This window comes from Erythrolamprus reginae, chromosome Z (genome assembly GCF_031021105.1).
Source record: "Erythrolamprus reginae isolate rEryReg1 chromosome Z, rEryReg1.hap1, whole genome shotgun sequence".
NCBI classification, from domain to species: Eukaryota; Metazoa; Chordata; class Lepidosauria; order Squamata; family Dipsadidae; genus Erythrolamprus; species Erythrolamprus reginae.
In genome coordinates, this window is record NC_091963.1 from 102,894,630 (window position 1) to 102,914,941 (window position 20,312).

A 20,312-nucleotide genomic window follows, 5' to 3' on the forward strand; every position below is an offset into this window, starting at 1 on the left:
TCTTGTTCTGGAACATCTTCTACTCCCACTTCATGTTGTTCTGCTTTTTCTATTCCAATTCCAAATTCATCAGGTCCATTATAACAGTTGTCAATGTCCTCTTTGCCATCTCCAATTTGTAATCCTATTCCAGTTCCAATTCCAACGTCAATTATTAATCTCATTTCATGGTGGAAACCTTCATTGTCTTCAGAAATCTCCATGTTAAGGTCATCCAACAAATCTCTTATTTCTCTTAATTCCTTCATCTCCCCAATTTCTCAAACTCCTTTTCCAGTAGCCCATGAGCAAAAAGTAACAAAAAGATTTCTCCCTCCGGTAGCAATGCTCAACTTGACAATCAATTCTCCTCGCCACAACACCAGCACAAAACTTACATTCCCTTTTCTTTTCTGGATGACTTCCAATTCTTCAAGCAACTCTTTCTAGCATGCAGTCTCCTATGCTAATGGCGGCTAACCACCTTCACACTGCTGATGGTGGAGGCTCCAGGTCAGGTCAACCCTGGGGTTTGCCGACCCCAAACAGGGACCAAACCAAGTCCCCTTCTTCCCTTCCCCTCCAGGGTGGTTTGGGCCAATTCAAACTGAATCAGCACCCCCAAACAGTGGAGAACCGGCGTTTCTCCATGGGAGCGAAAGAAACGCCGCTGCCACCAAGGCGCTGACCAAGCCCCTCTCTCATAATTCTATTTTCGAAGACACATCCAGTTGAGATTCTCTGGATTAGATTAACCTGCTTTTACTTAAAAGAAAAGTTGGTGCAAGCTCTGAATGATATTGTGATTCATATCTATTTGAATAATTAAGTACAAATGGTGGAATTCTCTGACAATGAATTCTGCTATGGTTGCTCTACTATTATCTACTAATCTATTATGAGAAACAGGATTAACACAAACAGTTCTATGATTTGTTCTTCCAATTCTTTAGAGAGAATCTGATAGTCTCCTCTTCATTCAATTCCCTGTGGACTACAATATGACATTTGTCTTTTGTGCATTATTTGCCTTGTATTCCTCCTTTAAACCAGAACAGAAAAGCATTCTTTAAATAGCCCAAAGAGATAATGTTAAAGCACTAGAAAAGAATAATGTAATCTAAAAAGTCTAAGGAAGAGAGTAGGGCAGAGTTTAACTATTTTTGATCTATGCAATGTGTAATTATACATCTACAGTGGCTGTATAAAACATAATAATATTCAGCTGTCATACTTGAAAGGTAGGTGGATCTAAGCACACCACTTACTTCCTTAATTCAATCCAATACTAATCTCAAATGCAAATTAATCAATGCAAAACATGTAGTTAACCAAATGCCTGATTTCCTACTACTACTAAACACTGACATTTTCAACATTATTTTGTCTGCAAAACATGGCTAAATGCATCCCTCCCTGACTCCCATCATCATAGCAAGAAACTACCTTGTCTTCTGGTCCGACTGTGAAACCCGCAGAGTAGGTGGAGTAACTATACTCTACAAAAAGACACTAAACCTAAAAAATATCCAAGTTACACACATCGTATCCTTCCTGAAACCATCGTCTGTGATCTGACCTTAAATACCACACTTTGCTTCCTACTTTGCTACAGAGCCCCAGACTGCAACATCATATATGCAAACAAATTAACATCACTGCTAACGTGGGCAGCCTCCTGCCCTTACCCCCTTATTTTTCTTGGAGACCTTAATCTATCTTTCATTAATTGGACCCTAAACTGTATGCACGAGTGAACTCATCCATACAACCCTATACAAGACTGTTACCAATCTGGGACTTGACCAACTAGTAATGAACAATACTAGACTCAACAACTACAGTACCTTGACCTCATGTTCTGCAACAGCAAAAGTGCAATTTATGGGCTACAAATAAAATATCTCTTTTCCAACAGCAACCACAGCATGATGGACTTCAGCCTAAATCTATACCATTGCAAGAATCATCTTAATAATGGGATCTTCTTGGCTGGGAGCACAGCTTGCGGCTGGGTTGAGACCCATTTCCGCCTTCAACACGGGCTACGGCTCCCTGTTGTGCTGGGAAGGATCTTGACCTAGTCAGGTATAATAACGAATAATGGGAAGGGTTTCTATGCAGTAGCGATCTTAATCCTGATCAATTAAAGATTGCCCTTTCCATATGAGCATAAGATGTAAAGTAACAAGAATTCTTTGACTTGGAATAATTGCATGCATACTTTGAGGCCAAGGACTGAATCTAAGAGGGAGAAACACAGGAAATGATGCTACTTTTATAGTTTACAGATTCAATCATCATTGGTCATTGGGCGGTCTTAACCCATATTTGGAGGCTAGCTCCACCTACCTTGGAGAAGAAGAGAAGAACTGTCAGATTACACGTACCCTTAATAACCACCATAACCAAGAAAAACAAACTACCCATATCAATAAGGAAGCTACAACCCCCCCCAAAAAAATCCCTCTGTAAAAAACAAAAATATATGCCACCAAATAAAGACAGAATGCTCCAACTATCACAGCAAACAAGAGGATAACCTGCACACAAAATCTAACCACACCTTCTATAACTTAATAAATAACAAACTCAAGGACTCAAGACTCCTTCCAGCACTAAAAGGACCCAACAACAAAGAATGCTATGATGAAACAGTCAAAGATACCTCTTCAACATATTATTTGGCTCAGTCTTTGTAAACAGCAACTGCTCATGCCCAAAATTCCCTAGACATACCACAAATACTCACAACAATTTAACACAAATAGACTTCATTGGAGATTATGTTGAAAAAGCATTGCACGGCCTAAAATCTCTGTCAATCGGACCTGATAAACTATGTGCATACTTCCTAAAAAGTTCTCCACAGCCATAGCCGAACCAATAAGCATAATCTTTGAAAAATCCTTCAGGACCAGTTCCCTACCATAGAAACATAGAAGATTGACAGCAGAAAAATACCTCATGATCCATCTAGTCTGCCCTTATACTATTTCTTGTATTTTATCTTAGGATGGATATATGTTATTCCAGGATATATGTTTATACCAAACCTATGGTCACTAGCCACAGTCGTCCCCATCTTCAAAAGGGTGAAGATGGGGAGAAAACTGCAGACCAATCTCTCTATGCTGCGCCACATGCAAAATCATGGGATCAATCAGAAACCAATCCATTACCCTCCACCAAAAACTAACAACCTATTTCCAAACAAGCAATTGGGTTTCAGGAAAAATTATCCTGCAATTTACAACTACTACACTGCAAAAACATATGGACTCAAAACTTGACCAGGTCAAAACAATAGACATAATTTACAAAGACTTCTGTAAAGACTTCGACTCAGTGGTTCATGACAACTATTTCTGAAACGGAAATCCTATGGCATCTCTGGACCCCTACATGACTGTTTTCCTGTCAAACAGACAACAAGGGAGCAAAATAGGGAGTGCGCTATCAAATCCCGTTCCTGTTAACAGCGATATATCCCAAGGCAGTGTACTAGGACCAACACTCTTTACACTCTATATAAATGACCTTTGTGATCACATTACAAGCAACTGTGTTCTTTTTTCTGATGATGAAAAAATCTTAACATCATTGACAACACTACTATACAGTGATCCCCCGCTCGTTGCGAGGGTTCCGTTCCAGGACCCCCCGCAACGAGCGGGTTTTCGCGAAGTAGCGCTGCGGAAGTAAAAACACCATCTGCGCATGCGCAGATGGTGTTTTTACTTCCCAGCAGCGAGGAGCCGAAGATTGGGGTTTCCCGCCGCCCACGCAAACTCCTCGCTGCTGCCGCGCCCGACAGGCACGGGTGTTTTAAAAGGTCTCCGCCGGCATGGGGGGCTTCTTAGCACCCCCCCAAACCCGAGTTGGGGGTTCGGGGGGTGGTAGGAAGCCCCCCATGCCGGCGGAGACCTTTTAAAACACCCGTGCCGCTTCCGAGCTGAGTCCTCAAGCCAAGCGCAGAAGTTAGCCTTGAATCCCTTTGAATCCCGCCGCTTCTGCGGGATACGGGCGATGGGGGGGCGAGCTGCCACAGCCCCTGGCTTCCGCGCCGCTCGTCCCACCCACCGCCCGTATCCAGCTGAAGCTGCTGGATTCAAAGTGCTGGGGTGGGGGGCTGTCGGGACAAGCCGCGCACAAAGGCCGAGGCGAGGCTGAGCAGGAGGAGAAGCCAACCAGCGAGGCGGTGGGCTGGGAGCCGCAGGCGAAAGGAGCTCGGGCATCGGAGCGCGGCGCCAGGCATTGTTCTCCGGACCCCGCCCGCTCAGCCCCGCGGCGGCCCTTTCCCTCTCCAGGCTGTGGGCGGGGTCCGGAGAACAATGCCCGAGCTCCTTTCGCCTGCGACTCCCAGCCCACCGCCTGTTTCCTGCTGCCCGGTTTAGCCAGGACACGAGCGGCGAAATGACTTGGAGGAATGTGAAGCTGAAACCGGCCGGTTTGGACTTCCCATTCCTCCAAGTCACTTCGCCGCTCGTGTCCTGGCTAAACCGGGCAGCAGGAGACAGGCTTTGAGTTTTGGCTGCGGGGGGAGAAGTAGGACTTTCCTAACTCCCTCGCCCCGCAGCCAAAACTCAAAGCCTGTCTCCTGCTGCCCGGTTTAGCCAGGACACGAGCGGCGAAATGACTTGGAGGAATGTGAAGCTGAAACCGGCCGGTTTGGACTTCCCATTCCTCCAAGTCATTTCGCCGCTCGTGTCCTGGCTAAACCGGGCAGCAGGAGACAGGCTTCGAGTTTTTGGCTGCGGGGGGAGAAGTAGGACTTTCCTAACTCCCTCGCCCCGCAGCCAAAACTCAAAGCCTGTCTCCTGCTGCCCGGTTTAGCCAGGACACGAGCGGCGAAATGACTTGGAGGAATGTGAAGCTGAAACCGGCCGGTTTGGACTTCCCATTCCTCCAAGTCACTTCGCCGCTCGTGTCCTGGCTAAACCGGGCAGCAGGAGACAGGCTTTGAATTTTGGCTGCGGGGCGAGGGAGTTAGGAAAGTCCTACTTCTCCCCCCGCAGCCAAAAACTCAAAGCCTGTCTCCTGCTGCCCGGTTTAGCCAGGACACGAGCGGCGAAATGACTTGGAGGAATGTGAAGCTGAAACCGGCCGGTTTGGACTTCCCATTCCTCCAAGTCACTTCGCCGCTCGTGTCCTGGTTAAACCGGGCAGCAGGAGACAGGCTTTGAGTTTTGGCTGCGGGGCGAGGGAGTTAGGAAAGTCCTACTTCTCCCCCCGCAGCCAAAAACTCAAAGCCTGTCTCCTGCTGCCCGGTTTAGCCAGGACACGAGCGGCGAAATGACTTGGAGGAATGTGAAGCTGAAACCGGACGGTTTCAGCTTCACATTCCTCCAAGTCATTTCGCCGCTCGTGTCCTGGCTAAACCGGGCAGCAGGAGACAGGCGGTGGGCTGGGAGCCGCAGGCGAAAGGAGCTCGGGCATTGTTCTCCGGGCCCCGCCCGCAGCCTGGAGAGGGAAGGGGCCGCCGTGGGGCTGAGCGGGCGGGGTCCGGAGAACAATGCCTGGCGCCGCGCTCCGATGCCAGAGCTCCTTTCGCCTGCGGCTCCCAGCCCACCGCCTCGCTGGTTGGCTTCTCCTCCTGCTCAGCCTCGCCTCAGCCTTTGTGCGCGGCTTGTCCCGACAGCCCCCCACCCCAGCACTTTGAATCCAGCAGCTTCTGCTGGATACGGGCGGTGGGTGGGACGAGCGGCGCGGAAGCCAGGGGCTGTGGCAGCTCGCCCCGCCCATCGCCCGTATCCAGCAGAAGCGGCGGGATTCAAAGGGATTCAAGGCTAACTTCTGCGCTTGGCTTGAGGACTCAGCTGGGAAGCGGCACGGGTGTTTTAAAAGGTCTCCGCCGGCATGGGGGGCTTCCTACCACCCCCCCCGAACCCCCAACCCGGGTTTGGGGGGGTGCTAAGAAGCCCCCCATGCCGGCGGAGACCTTTTAAAACACCCGTGCCGCTTCCCAACTGAGTCCCGAAGCCAAACGAACCCGGGTGGCCGGGCGAGCAGCGAGCAAATGGCGGGTGGCCGGGCGAAGGGCGGGCGAACGGCGGGCGAGCGGGTGCTGGGGGGGGCTTCTCGCCCTCCCGCCAGCAAGACGGGGAAGACCCAGGGAAGCCGCCCAGCAGCTGATCTGCCCGGCGGGGAACACCATCTACGCATGCGTGGCCATAGGAAAAAGGGCGCGCATGCGCAGATGGTGTTTTTACTTCCGGGTTGAAAAATCGCGATGTAGCCCGTTCGCAATGGTCGGGGACGCAATAACCGGGGGATCACTGTACTCCAAAAAGACCTTGAATCTGTGTCAGAATGGTCAAACATCTGGAAACTTCAAATCTCAACCAACAAATGTCCTACCCATTAGCAAAAATAATCAGAGCACCAAATACAAGCTGAATAAACAAGACCTTGCAGACAACCCATATTCTGTCAAAGACCTTGGAATACTCATATCAAATGACCTAAGTGCCAAAGCTCACTGCAACAACATCACCCAAAAGGCTTCAAGATTTGTTAACTTAATATTATGTAGCTTCTTTTCCTATAATATCACACTATAACATCATACCAGAGCATTCAAAACATTGGCCAGACCAATTCTTGAATACAGCTCATCTGTCGGGAATCCATACCGCATATTAGACATGAATACATGAGAAAGTGTCCAGGGATACTTTACGAGAAGAGTCCTCCATTCCTCTACCTGCAGTATACCTTACGCAACCAGACTTGAAATCCAAAGCCCTGGCCTTCAGCACGACTTACACATAGCTCATAAAATTATTTACTACAATGTGCTTCCTTTCAATGACTTTTTCAGCTTCAGCCACAATACACGAGCATACATCAGATACAAACTCAAAGTGAACCGCTCCATACTTGACTGTAGAAAATACGACTTTAGCAACAGATTAGTTAACTGTGATTTCGTCACCTAACCCCCAAAACTTTACTCTTATACTGTCCATTGTTGACCTCACCTGATTCCTAAGAGGTCAGTAAAGGGTATGCATAAGCGCACCAGAGGGCCTACCATCCTGTCCTAATATTCCCTCTTAATAGTACCCAACTTATGTATATAAATTATGTTATATCTATGTATGTTACCAATACATACTTGGAAAATCAATCAATCAATCAAACAAACACTTCATTCAGAACAACTGTCAACAGGAGGTTTTATAGTGGAAATGTTAAGTGTTCAAATGCTTCAGTAGCAAATGAAGATATGCTGTCAAAACTACAAATATGTTTCTAACTTCTTCATTCCTTAAGAGGCATCTGGTAATTCTTGATGCAGAACCCAATCAATAGACACATTTCCATTACATTCTCCTCCTTTGTTTGCCATTTTGTAAACCAAAATAATTTACTTCCTGACCTCTTTTATATGTTGGTATCTGACTTTAGTATAATGGGATTTCCCACTGAGTTATTGAAGATTTTCATTTTTAAAAATTACATTATTGTTAGTACTTTCTCCAGATCAAAATACTGCATATAGGTCCTGTGGGATAATCAGCTTAATCAGTCTTTACAGAGGCAAAGTACTTTATATCCCCATCTTTTCATTAAACTAATGGTAGTTTGAACATTTGAATCAAGACTTTGATCTTCTTGTTAACAAGCATGAAGGAGAACATTGAAAGAGCTCTAGGTTTTTTGCATGATGTCTTTTTAAACTTTGTACATTTTTTTTAATCCTATCGGGAGAATTTTTTTCTTCAACAATTTTTCAAATGTAAGCATATTTGGATTAGACTACTGTAAAATCTGTGGGATTTAAAAGTCATCACTAACTTATATCCCACTGATCCCAAAAGATGTAAATACAGTGGTACCTCGAGATACGAGTTTAATTCGTTCCGGACCTGGGCTCTTAAGTCGAGCAGCTCTTATCTCGAACAACTTTTCCCCATAGGAATTAATGTAAATAATTTTAATTGGTTCCAGCCCTCAAAAAACTCACAAAGTTAGTCTAAATTATGCAGAAATACATGTTTTTAATGAAGAAATGTACATGTACATATAAATGAATAATGAAGTTTCTTTCACTTAACTTGTAAACTTTCTTAAACTTTTAAATTTACATATGTTCAACTTCTCTGCCACCCAATCCTGTAGGACAGAGGTCCCCAACCCTTTTTGCACCAGGGACTGGCTTTAAGCGATCAAGAGAGGAATGGGTGAATGAATGGACGGAGGGTGGGAAGGAAGGAAGGAAAGAGGGAAGGGACAGGAACAGAGGAAGGAAGCAAGGAAACTTATGAAAGGGGAGAGTAAGAGAGGAATGAGTGAAGGGAGGGAGGGAGGGAAGAAGGTGGGAAGGAGAAAGAAAAGAAGAAATAGAGGAAGGGAAGGTAAAAGAGAGAAAGAAAAAGAGCAAAAAAGAAAGAAAGAAAGAAAGAAAGAAAGAGGGAAGGGACAGGAACAGAGGAAGGAAGCAAGGAAACTTATGAAAGGGGAGAGTAAGAGAGGAATGAGTGAAGGGAGGGAGGGAGGGAAGAAGGTGGGAAGGAGAAAGAAAAGAAGAAATAGAGGAAGGGAAGGTAAAAGAGAGAAAGAAAAAGAGCAAGAAAGAAAGCTGCAAGCCCCCCCCGAGCCCCCCAGGCCGGCTGCAACCTTTTAAAACACGCACGCCGCTTCGCAGCTGTCTCCTGAAGCCGAACGCGGAAGTTAGCGTTTGGCTTCAGGAGACAGCTCCTTGGCGCTTGTATCTCGAATTTGGGCTTGTAAGTAGAACAAAAATATCTCTCCCCTCCCAGCTCTTATCTCGAGTTGCTCTTAAGTAGAGCAGCTCTTATGTCGGGGTTCCACTGTATAAAATAAAAATCTGTTTATTCTTACCTAGTCTGCATTAGTGAACTTGAATCAGCCATTAACTCATTTTTATTTATAGAAAAAAAATCCACACGAGCTGTTTCTCTAGTAGAGCCCTGCAAATTTCTTGCTATTTTGATGTTTTTGCATTCCTCATCCTGTAGGTTAGTATGTTAACCTCCTAGCTGAATTAAGCATATAGAAAAAAGGCAGTTTACTTACTTGTATCTTTCTTCTCAATAATGTTTTTAAGCCATCCTATTGCAGGATGTGATAAGAACTTGTAAATTCAACTAAACAGAATAATACTGCTTTGTGTGAATCTAACTTCCATGTAGACTTTACTGGCAGAGGGGTTGTAAAGGGTGATGGAGAAATGATCCCAGCCAGAACACTGCAAACATTATATGAATCAGTTGCCAATTGTCTGAATTTTGATCACATGTTGCAATGGTTGTGCAAAAAAAGAGAGTCAGAAATAGCTTTTTGCTGTGTCCTTGTAACTTCAAACAACTACTAAACAAAGTTGAGGATGATCTGTAATCTATTTTCCTATTTACATTTTATGCATTTCCTATTGATACGTATGAATAGGACATCTCTTAGAAGCCACAGTATTCTTTGTCAATAACAAAAGAACCAATCTTGTATCTGATTTTGAGGCAAAACATCTTTCACTGTTTACTTTTATGTACTTTCCAGTTAAACTTATTTTTTACATGGGAAGTATAACTTTTCTCTTTGTCTCCCTCCCTCCTCTCCCTCCCTCCTCTCCCTCCCTCTCTTTTTTCTACAAAAGCCTGCTTTCTATGTGACATTTATCAAAAAGTATTAGAAACTGCTCTAGTAAAAATTAAATGAACCAAGGCTTGGTGGTTTCAAGTCTCATCTGGAAGCAATCTCCACTTACTCTCCTTTATTTATTTTACAGAGGATTCAGACAATACCATTTTCACTTTAATACCACCTTTCCTTCTACACATTTTATTGCTTCTTCCATCAAGGGGAGGGAAAAAAATCTTCCAGATGTTGACTGATAAGAAATGGAAGCATTTGAGATACAATAGTTTATATTTATAATAATATTATAACAAACAACTTCTGGGATTCAGTGCTTAAATATATGCTTCCTTGAGAACGAACCCTTACTAACTCATATTTTTCACTTGTGAAGATGGCTTCAAGAAGTGATGTTTCAAGAAAATTACTGCCAGGAATATCTTCTACTAAAACTCCTTTGAAAGGAGAAAGTTCACAATGATACAGATGTTTAAGGTTGGGGAGCTGCATGGCAAGAGGCCTCAAAAAGAATTTAGCTTTTGTGATGCAACTCTTACTACTGCTGTAATGAGAATCTTACAGTCAAAAATAAAATAGAGCAGTGTTATTCAACATTAGCAACTTTTGTGTAGACTTCCAGCTCTCAAAATTTTACCCAGCCAGCTTTGGCAATATTGTATGATATAGAGTATTGTATATTATATATTAGATAGAGTATTATTATTTGTATTGCCTACATATCTTATTCAAAATATATTGACAGTTCCTCATTATGCCTTCTGAAATTCCATAAATATTTAGATCAAGGCTCCCCAAATAATTTTAGAAATCAAGGGAAAAGTTAATTTTATTTTTAAAACTTTCAATTAACACAGCTAAACTATATTGACTCAAATGCAGATGAGCATAACTATGGTATATTGTTCCACGACCATATAAAAATGCACAAAAATACCTTTGTTAAAAACTATCAAAACAAAGTTTGCATCTTCCAAAAATTGGGTGTTTATATAAGCTCATTAATTTCATTTCGTTTCATCACATTTAACTGTACAAAACAATGGTGTACTGTATTCTTAAATGTTTACATTAGTATCTTTTTAGTTAAACATTTTCTATAAACTCTGTCAATTTTATTATATTTTTCTTCTAGTGTAATGTATATCATTGATGAATAGGATTCAGGAATTGATATGATTTATTTCAGCAGAAATGTTTTTCATCAGTTTATTTCATTTTCATTTAAATGTACTGTTATGCATTTTCAAATATTCATTTATCATTTCAAAATACAGAAACATTTGTCTTGTTCTATTTGTAATGTTGAAACCATTTCCCCATCTTTAATTTGGAAAATTTAGCTGAGGAAGCAGGCATAGTTTGTACTCCTAACCATGAAGACCATGCTTCGGGGGATGCTCAAGGTAAGCATAGTAAAGTTTATTGTGTGTGTGTGTGTGCGCGCGTGTGTGCGCGCGCCGCTTTGCTCCCTGGAAATTGCTGACCTAGATTAGACCATATGTTGGCTTAGTGGTGAGACAGAGGGAAGTAGAAATTAGAAAATGGACAAAATTAATCAAAAAATTAAATGTAAACAATCAGAGCAGCAAAGTATTAAAACAACAGTATAAACCTATATTATGGACAGCATAGCTTCTGGCATTTATTATTTCAATTTACCCATCTCAATTCTTGGCTGGTTACAGATACATTTGAACTTTGTGTTGCCTAATTGCGAGGTTGCATTTTCAGTTTGATTCTGTGGAATAAATTACTTTTTGTGAGGAACAAGATCTGAACCAAAAACAGTCATGTCTACAAAATGTACTTGCTTTTTAAAAAAAAAATTAACAGGTATATTCCCGAACTTGGACAGATGATTAATTCTTAGCTGTGGTTAATTGAAACTAGTTAAGCTAGTCATACCTTAAACATTTGAGTTACCGTATTTCATCAGCACATAATTGGCCTACTATGATATAGCAGGCCCATATCAAACACTGGTCAAGTGAAATTACAAAGAAAAGTATTACCCTTTTGCTCACAAGAAAAAATTTGGACCCAGTGCCAAGCCACAGTTGATCGTTACAATTGAATTAGTCCATTGTATCTACCCCTTGCTGTCAATGCTGCCTTAGAATTTTGGCTACCCATATTGAAAATAATTGTAGACAATATGAGGGAAAACAGTAGGTGGCCATTTAAATCACATTGTCTGAAGCTGTGAATTATGTCATAAAATAAATGAACTATGTTTCATAGAAATAAAGTAGTAAATGCCATAATAGCTTAATAAATTATAGCTGTTAAAAAGAAATGTTAATAATAGCTAGGAAAAAATCCTGCTGTATTAGTACTACCAACTTTAACTAGTTAATTATTTTTTTAAAAAGAATAAAAATACCTGACATCAAATAAAGATGTGTTTTATGGGCATATTCAAAATGTATCATTTCAAAATAATTGTAATAGTTTTGATTTTGTAATAATGAAAATAACTGTATTAAAACACTTTGGCTTGTGTTTTATATCCTACCTTATATTTGAAAAAGTTCAAACCAATAAATTCTTAGGACCTTTTTAAGCTCAACAAATCACCTTTTAGATTAAAGAGATTGGTTCCATTAAGTAATAGCATAGCACTTAGTTTTTCTTCATGGGACAATGATTTCATCTAGTTTGTAAGTGATTGTACATACTTTTGTGTATGTGTTATGTTCCTACCTGCTTAACATGATAATACTTTGGGTTACTATGTTATTAGTTTGAGAGAGTGGAAATAATTCATGATGATGATGTCAATGAGATAAAAATCAGGACACACCCAACCTTATTTAGGAACCAGTTTACATGTAATTGAAAATAGAGCTTTTTCCATATTTCTTGCAGATTTTTCTTTTAGGTTGATCCATGGTCTAATCAGGAGATAAAAAATATTGCACAGAAAGAAAAATCAAAAGAGAAAGATGGTATAGAGCTGTCATACATGGCCTCAGTGCCATTGACTAAAGAAAATATATGGAGTTATGCATACTCAGGCCAGACAGAAGCTGTTAGGAATTGATAAAATATAAACCAATCTCCCTGCCCTCCAGTATCCAAGAGAGATACAAAAATTGGACCAGTAATTTGTCCAGTTTTGACCAAGGTTGGGGGTTTGAAACAGACGTGTTGTTATGCTGTTAGAGGCTAGAGGCTTTGCTCCAGTGAAGGGCTACCAAAAATTTTACTACCACACTGTGGGTGTGGCTTATGCAGGACGCCCTGCATTTTCTTTCAACCTCTTTCAATGCAAATTGGGTGCTCTGGGGTGGAGCTCCATTTTTGCTACCCCACTGTGTCCCCCTCCCCCATCCTGGCTGCAGACCACCCCTGCTTTGCTCCATAAAGAGAATGCCAGAAAGATATACAGCAGCAGTAAGCTGATGCAGAAATTAAAAGTCCAAATCCATCCAAAGATTTAAACAACAACAAAAAAAAGAGAACAAAGGTTATAGTTCATGCAACAAAGAATTGGAACACAATACACTATTTAGTTCAAGAAATCAAAATAGCCGGTTGTACAGGTTCATGGATGATAGAAATTACATTCAGCAATGTTCCTTCAAGTTGATCTTCTACAATCTGAGCTCTTTGCATTTTCTGGCCAGGATAGACATTGCTCAGAATTCTGTGCTTGTGGGGAAGCACCCAGTTTGAATAAAGGCATACTACTAGAGGCTGTACCTGTACTTGTTTTGTCCTTTCCCAATTGATGTTAATTATTTTTTGTCTACTTGCAAAGTCATTAAAGCATGTAGGGCTTATTAAACCTTCCTCTCAGGGTGTCTCTACTAGAAGCCAATATTCTTCTCTACTTTCTGATACTTAATCTTTCAGGCATTAATCAGAAATTTATCATGACATGCATAATACCACTTTTGTGTGAGTTGATTGGCTATCAGTAAATTTCCAGATACATTTCAAGATATTGGAAATTACCTTTAAAGTCCTACATGGTTTTGGATCTGGGTACTGTAGGGATCACCTTTTCCCAAGAGCCTCTACCTCTCCAACCAGATCTTGTGCAATGGGCATGCTGTGGATTCTGGCAGCAAAAGAGTGTCAGCTGACGGAGACTAGAAGACGGGGTTTTTTTTGCTGTGGCTCCTGCTCTATGGGACATAGAATGTCCCCAATTCTGTTAGCCTTTCATAAGGCCTTAAAAACTGGCTATGTTCTCAAGTCTGACGCAATGTATCAGGGTTGGATTCCGGTTTGTTTTACTGCTGGTTCACTCAGGGACACACCATGGGGGTGCATATGCATGCACAGTATTTTAGAAAAGCGTCTGAGCATGTGCAGAAGCAAGAAACAAGATGGTGGCGCCATAGGCTGGTTTGAGGGCATGGCAGTCCTTGGTTGTTGCCAGTTCTAGTGACCCAGGCCAGCAAGTTACTAACTATCCTGTAGAATGGTCCGAACCGGTAGGAAGTTACCTCTGCTCTGAATGCTAAGGGCCTCGTTTCCTGATTGTATTGCTAGTAGGCTAATAGGCTACAAGGCCATCCTGGCTACTGTGAACTATTGTTTTTATTCTTTTAAAATATTTTCAGTATTTTGACTGTAATATATATTTTTGAATTGTAATTATCCAGAGTCACTGACTGGAATAGGTGGATATAGAAATAGAATGAACATATGAAATTTGTAGTCACCCCGTAACTTCTGCTGTTAAGGGAAAGGCAGGCTACTGTTTTCTAATACAGCACTACTAATATACAGTATGTGAATAATTATATTCACATAAAATGTGAAAAGGCTATGTAACTACATTGGAACATGCAGAATTGGTTACAATTCAGTCTGAAGTGGCATTGACTTAAACATTGTGAAATCTTTTGATGCCTGCGATAAACATATATCCATCCTAAAATAAAATACAGGAAGTAGTACAAGGGCAGACAAATGGCCCACGAGGTCTTTTTCTGCTGTCAATCTTCTATGTTTAAAACCACTGGTTGGATTAGATGAGTATACCACAAAAACTAATATTTTTATTTCCTAAAATCCGATAAATTCCTTGAACCAAGCTACAGCATAGAGGCAATAGCCCTTTTCCATCTGCCCTATTAAATGCTTTCTATCATAATTGGCCCAGAGGAGAGAAAAACTATTAGAAATAATTATGCTTGGGAAACCTCATGATTCCCCTCCCCCAACCTCCTTTATTACCTCAATTACTGTATATACTTTTGAATCTGCAGAGGTTTTTTAAAAAATACAGAGAAGGCAGACTAACTATTATAATATAAAATGGAAAACCTTCAAGCTGCTTCGCTCTCTTTTCCAGGAGTTCCATGCAGATAGAGCATTACATTCTTAGTCCATTTGTATTTTAAAAAATGACAGGACACAGACAGGCTTCTCCATTGCTCTAGTCATTAAATACACAAAGTGATCTTGCCAGTTCTTGACATCACTTTGCAAACAGAGCTTCACACAAAAACATTGGAGGAGCTGCCAAAAATGATTTCAGTTGGTTGGGAACACATAGTATTTTGTGTTCCCAAATACAACTGATCTGATTTTTCAGTTTTTTTAAAATTATTTTTAGAGTATTTAATGTGAAACAAAGCATGCTTGCTGTTTGCATTAAAAAGAGAAAGGAGAATTGTACAATAGCCCAAATAGTTTGTCAAATTTCAAATTTATTTTAGAATCAATTGCTTCAATTATCTATTCCAGAAAGCATACTAAGTATAGGGCTTTCCCCCCTTTTATTTCAGCTCACATTGACAACAGAGATAAAAATGAAATTGGGACTGAAGAGCCAAAACCAAAGGTAAGTTGACAAGTGGATTATCATAGGTTTACTTTTTCCTCTTTTATCTTTTATCTTGGAAATAACTTTTTCTTTGGAGAGCAAGCTGTTTTCCGTATGATGACAGAAACCCCCCCCTTCAGATGTTGTTTTCAGTATTTGACTATCTAGAAAATTGTTTTGAAATCTTTTCCCAATGCTATTAACTCATCTGAGTTCCCCTTTCTCCCCCTTTGAAAAGAAGTTCATACTCTAAAACAAGAAACTCATAAAACTAATTAATTCTCTAAACAACAAAGTGCTGCTTTAATATAATGTAGTTTAGTAATTATTATTTATTAGTGTTGGGCAAACTGAACTTGTAAAGTTCGGGCTCGTGCCGAACTTTGCAGTGTTCGGCATGCTGAACCCGAACCCGAACTTCTTTAAAAGTTCGGGTAAAATTCGGGTTCGGGCTTAGCGTTCGCTCAAACACCGTGAAACACCACCACCCGGAAGGAGAGTGGGGAATCCCATCATGGGATTTCCCACCTCCTTTTGCTTGCAGCGCCGCAAGGCATTCCGGGGGCGAGGCATTCCGGGGGCGAGGCTTTGACATCATGGAGACTCCTTCCTCCCCGTTTCGGCCGGCCAGGAAGTAGTCTCCGTGATGTCAAAGCCCCGCCCCTGGAATCCCATCGTGGGATTCCCCACCTAATTTTTCTTGCAGTGACACTTTGGCATCCTTTTCTGTAAAAATAAAAGGGAAGCAAAAGGACGTGGGGAATTCCCCACCTCCTTGTTTATTTTTACAGAAAAGGACACCGCAGCGGCTTGCTGCTGCTCGGTTTCGGGTTTGGGGAACTCACCCGAACTTCACGGCAAAGTTCGGGTGACTTCGCCGAGCCCGAACTTCGTTGGGTTCGCCCAACACTAATTATTATTATTATTATTATTATTATTATTATTATTATTATTATTATTATTATTTCAATTTTTATGCCGCCCTTCTCCTTAGACTCAGGGCAGCTTACAACATGTTAGCAATAGCACTTTTTAACAGAGCCAGCATATTGCCCTCACAATCTGGGTCCTCATTTTACCCACCTCTGAAGGATGGAAACCTTGAGCCAGTGATGAGATTTGAACCGCTGCCCTACAGATCTATAGTCAGCTTCAGTGGCCCGTATCACAGCACTCTACCTGCTGCGCCACCCCGGATATGGATGGGTATGCAGCAAGCTGAACACGATATAAAAGAAGGGATATTTATGCTATACAGCTGACTTATCTTGTGATTGAAGTTTGCAAAGTAGTTTTTTAACCATAATACAATTAGGAATAAAAGAATTTGCTTATATAGTGCTCAAAAGGAGGACAGGTGTTTTAGACATGCATAATAACCCAGGAAAGAATAGTAACTGAAAGAGTTGCAGTATTGTATCAGCTTAATTACTTAAAGCTTGTTCTTTTAAATTTTATAGTTCTAAAATGTTCATATTAAAATTGGTTTTTCTTAACTTTCAAAAATTTGCTGATCATGTCATTACCACAGCCATAATAGGAAAACCTGAATGTATATTTCAATAATAATATTGCAATGGTTGCCTCTCAAAAAAAAATTGTGAAAACCATTCAGACACATTACATGGGCCAAATTAATAAATGTAAAAAAAACAAAAAACTTCTAGCTGTTTATTGGTTTTGTTGTGTAATGGAGAAAAATATATTTCGCTTATAATGTTGCAGCCTTTTAATGATAATTAACAGGATGGAGATAATTAATAGGACATCTAAAAATTTCTCTACTGTCATTTGATAAATATTTACAGGTCCTGAGATACTCATTGTAAAAGTGAGATGTTCCTTAAATATGGGTAAGGGGCTAAGATATGCTTTCGTTATGTTTTTGCAGTCAGGGGAAAATAATAGTTTCATTTAATTTTTAGTTTGACTCCAACATGGTTAATTTATCAGTCATTCTTATTTTACTTTAACCATTTCTTTTAAGTTTATTGCCTTTTTCCTTCTTTTCCATGCTAACCCTTGGTTTAATTTTATTTGTTTTAAAGACATCTATACCTTCCTCTGTCAAAACCCCACAAGGTAGATCTTCCATTACCCCCAAACGCAACTCCTCTATTAGTTCTATCCCCTTGAAAAAACCCTCCAATCCTTCCAAGTCCTCATCATCTACCCCTAAATGCACCTCTTCTATCGCATCCCGACCAACCAGTACAGGAATAAAAGGAAAAAACAACAAGGTAAGGAATTACTTAAAAAGAAAAGCAGGGGAGAAGGAGGGAACACTATTTCATTCCTGTTTGAATTTGGCCACTTGGTTTCTACACTAGCATTCAGTGTCATTTAGTTTGCTATTGGCTGGAGACTAGATTATGCCACATTATGGTTACTCATTTAGTAATCTCTTGCTAATGTAAACTTCTGCCATTTAAGTGACTAGGCTGGCATTGACCACTGACTCGTCATAACTGAAATTAGAGATCTTTTCTTTTCTTTTCTTCTCTTCTCTTTTCTTTTCTTTCTTGACATAGTTAAAAAAATGCCTTAAATTCATTTTCAGCCAAGGACACTGCTATTTAGTAACTGCCAGTTATGCTCCTCAGTGGGAATTTGCTGTTGGAGCAGATTTGCAGTTGCCAAACTTTGCAATTAGGATGGAGAATGAAAAAAGGCTAATAGATCTTTTTGTAAGTAGCTTCTTTGGTTTTGCCCAAATTTGCTTTAATGTTGCTCAGGTTTTTCAAAAGTAGAGAAAATAATGTCACCCTCAACTATGGAGAGCCAATAGTCACATCGATATCTGTTTCAGACTTCAGTGTTGCAAGAGAGCAAAAAAGCCCATGGAATTAATGTAGAGAATTAGTCTCTGAATGGATATACAGTGTTCCCTCGATTTTCGCGGGGGATGCGTTCCGAGACCGCCCGTGAAAGTCGAATTTCCGCAAAGTAGAGATGCGGAAGTAAATACACTATTTTTGGCTATGAACAGTATCCCAAGCCTTCCCTTTACACTTTAAACCCCTAAATTACAATTTCCCATTCCCTTAGCAACCATTTAGATTATTAGTCACCATGTTTATTAAAGTTTATTAAAAAAATGTTTTTTAAAGGCAGACGAAAGTTTGGCAATGACATATGACGTCATCAGGCGGGAAAAACGATGGTATAGGGGGGAAAACCGCGAAGTATTTTTTAATTAATATTTTTGAAAAACTGTGGTATAGACGTTCCACGAAGATTGAACCTGCGAAAATCGAGGGAACACTGTAGTGCAGCCTGTTAGACCTTATCAAGTTGATTTGGCACATTTGATTCACTATAAGAATAATTAACAATTATTCTTAATTAAAGAGGAAAATATTTTGTACTCAAAAAAGCATAAAATGCAAATGGATCATAGTAAGTACCTACAACATTAGACTTAAAGTGAAATTTTATTTATTTAGGAGACTTGGATTGAAAACCATAAAAGATAGGAGGCATTTTAGCAAAAAATTTTGTCCTTTAAAAAAAAAAAAGTTCATTAGCAGTATAGTAACCCTTCCCTTTCTTAATGTATCTTCAGGGTCCAGATATGAAAAATGCATCGAAGATAGCAACTCCACGCTCTGCTGTGGCACAGACTCAGAAGAGCCCAGCCAGTGCAACTCGAATCCCTTCCAAAACTCCCACTGTTCCTAAAACCCCACCGAGCCTCAGTAAGAGAAGAAATTTATGTGTTCGTTTTGTTAAACATAGAGGAAAAAGGGGTGGAAAGACTCTTTGGCTTACTGGAATCATTTTTATATGTAAATAAGTAATATTAATTTTATGGTGGTTTCTCCGGAAAATATACATTCTTCAGCAACCCTTAGCAATACGTGTGACTGAGAATATGATGTTGGAAAGGCCTTCAAAAATGGGAGGTTATCCTGGAAAGGTTTAGAATAGAATAGAATAGAATAGAATTTTTATTGGCCAAGTGTGATTGGACACACAAGGAATTTGTCTTGGTGCATATGCTCTCAGCGTCCATAAAATAAGATATACATTTGTCAAGAATCATGTACAACACTTAATGATTGTCATAGGGGTCAAATAAGCAACGAAGAAGCAATATTAATAAAAATATTAGGATTTTTAGGTTTAAAGATACCACAGTTGAATCCATATTATAAGGGACGTCCTCATGGCTTGGGTCATTCCCCTCACCCAACACTCAGAGATTTCTTACATCCTGCACTCAACCGGACTGCACCCATTGTAGGAACAATCAGAGCTGACCTATATTCCTTAAGGCCAACCTACAAAATAGTGAAGTGTAGAAATTAGCCCTTGCTTACAGCCTAGCAACATCAATTCATAGCAAGGAAAGAAACCAGATAATATTGTTGGGGAAAGCTTTCCATAGTAGGCCTTTGTAAGACATCTAATCAAGGGGGGTTGAATTGTCACATGGAAGCCTTTAATGGCAATGGTTTCAGGTAATCTTTATATGTTTACCGTGATAAGAAAGATGTTTGTAAACCAAACTTATATTTTGTGGTCTCAGGCGCTAAATATTAAGGTCCACTTTTAGCAGATTTCTGGTTTCCCAATTAAGAAGAAAAAGAAAAATTGTTGCATGATCAGTAATGCTAGAAGATATATCTCTATAAGGGCATATGTATCTTTTTATTTCCATAATCAGAATAAATTTGTCAAAATAATTTCTGGGAGCGATCCTGAGAAAAGATGTAGCTGCTTTAAGGAGATGAGGACAGGTGCTACACTAGTGCACGTGTAGCACTTATGTGCACTAGTGTAGCACTTTGCCCTTGAAACTGAAATTTTGCACAGCCCTAATAGGTAATGAAGCTCAGTAATCATAAGATTTCTCTCAATATAATGCAATCTATAGGTCTAAGTGACTTCTATAACGTTTGGCAACCATTTTATTATTTTT

General features: G+C 40.5%; 1 protein-coding gene across 12 annotated transcripts in view; it reads left to right on the top strand.

Annotated features, from left to right (window-relative positions):
* LOC139154432 (microtubule-associated protein tau-like) overlaps nucleotides 1-20,312 on the top strand; it is a 98,786-nt gene that overhangs the window by 40,947 nt on the left and 37,527 nt on the right. For 6 of the 12 annotated variants that reach the window (XM_070729036.1, XM_070729034.1, XM_070729039.1 and 3 more), the window contains 4 exons: nucleotides 10,944-11,006; nucleotides 15,351-15,406; nucleotides 17,437-17,628; nucleotides 18,954-19,086. In XM_070729036.1, coding sequence (XP_070585137.1) covers nucleotides 10,944-11,006; nucleotides 15,351-15,406; nucleotides 17,437-17,628; nucleotides 18,954-19,086 — 444 coding nt within the window. The remainder of the gene's footprint in view (nucleotides 1-10,943; nucleotides 11,007-15,350; nucleotides 15,407-17,436; nucleotides 17,629-18,953; nucleotides 19,087-20,312) is intronic. The other 6 variants (XM_070729045.1, XM_070729042.1, XM_070729044.1 and 3 more) reach the window with 3 other exon arrangements.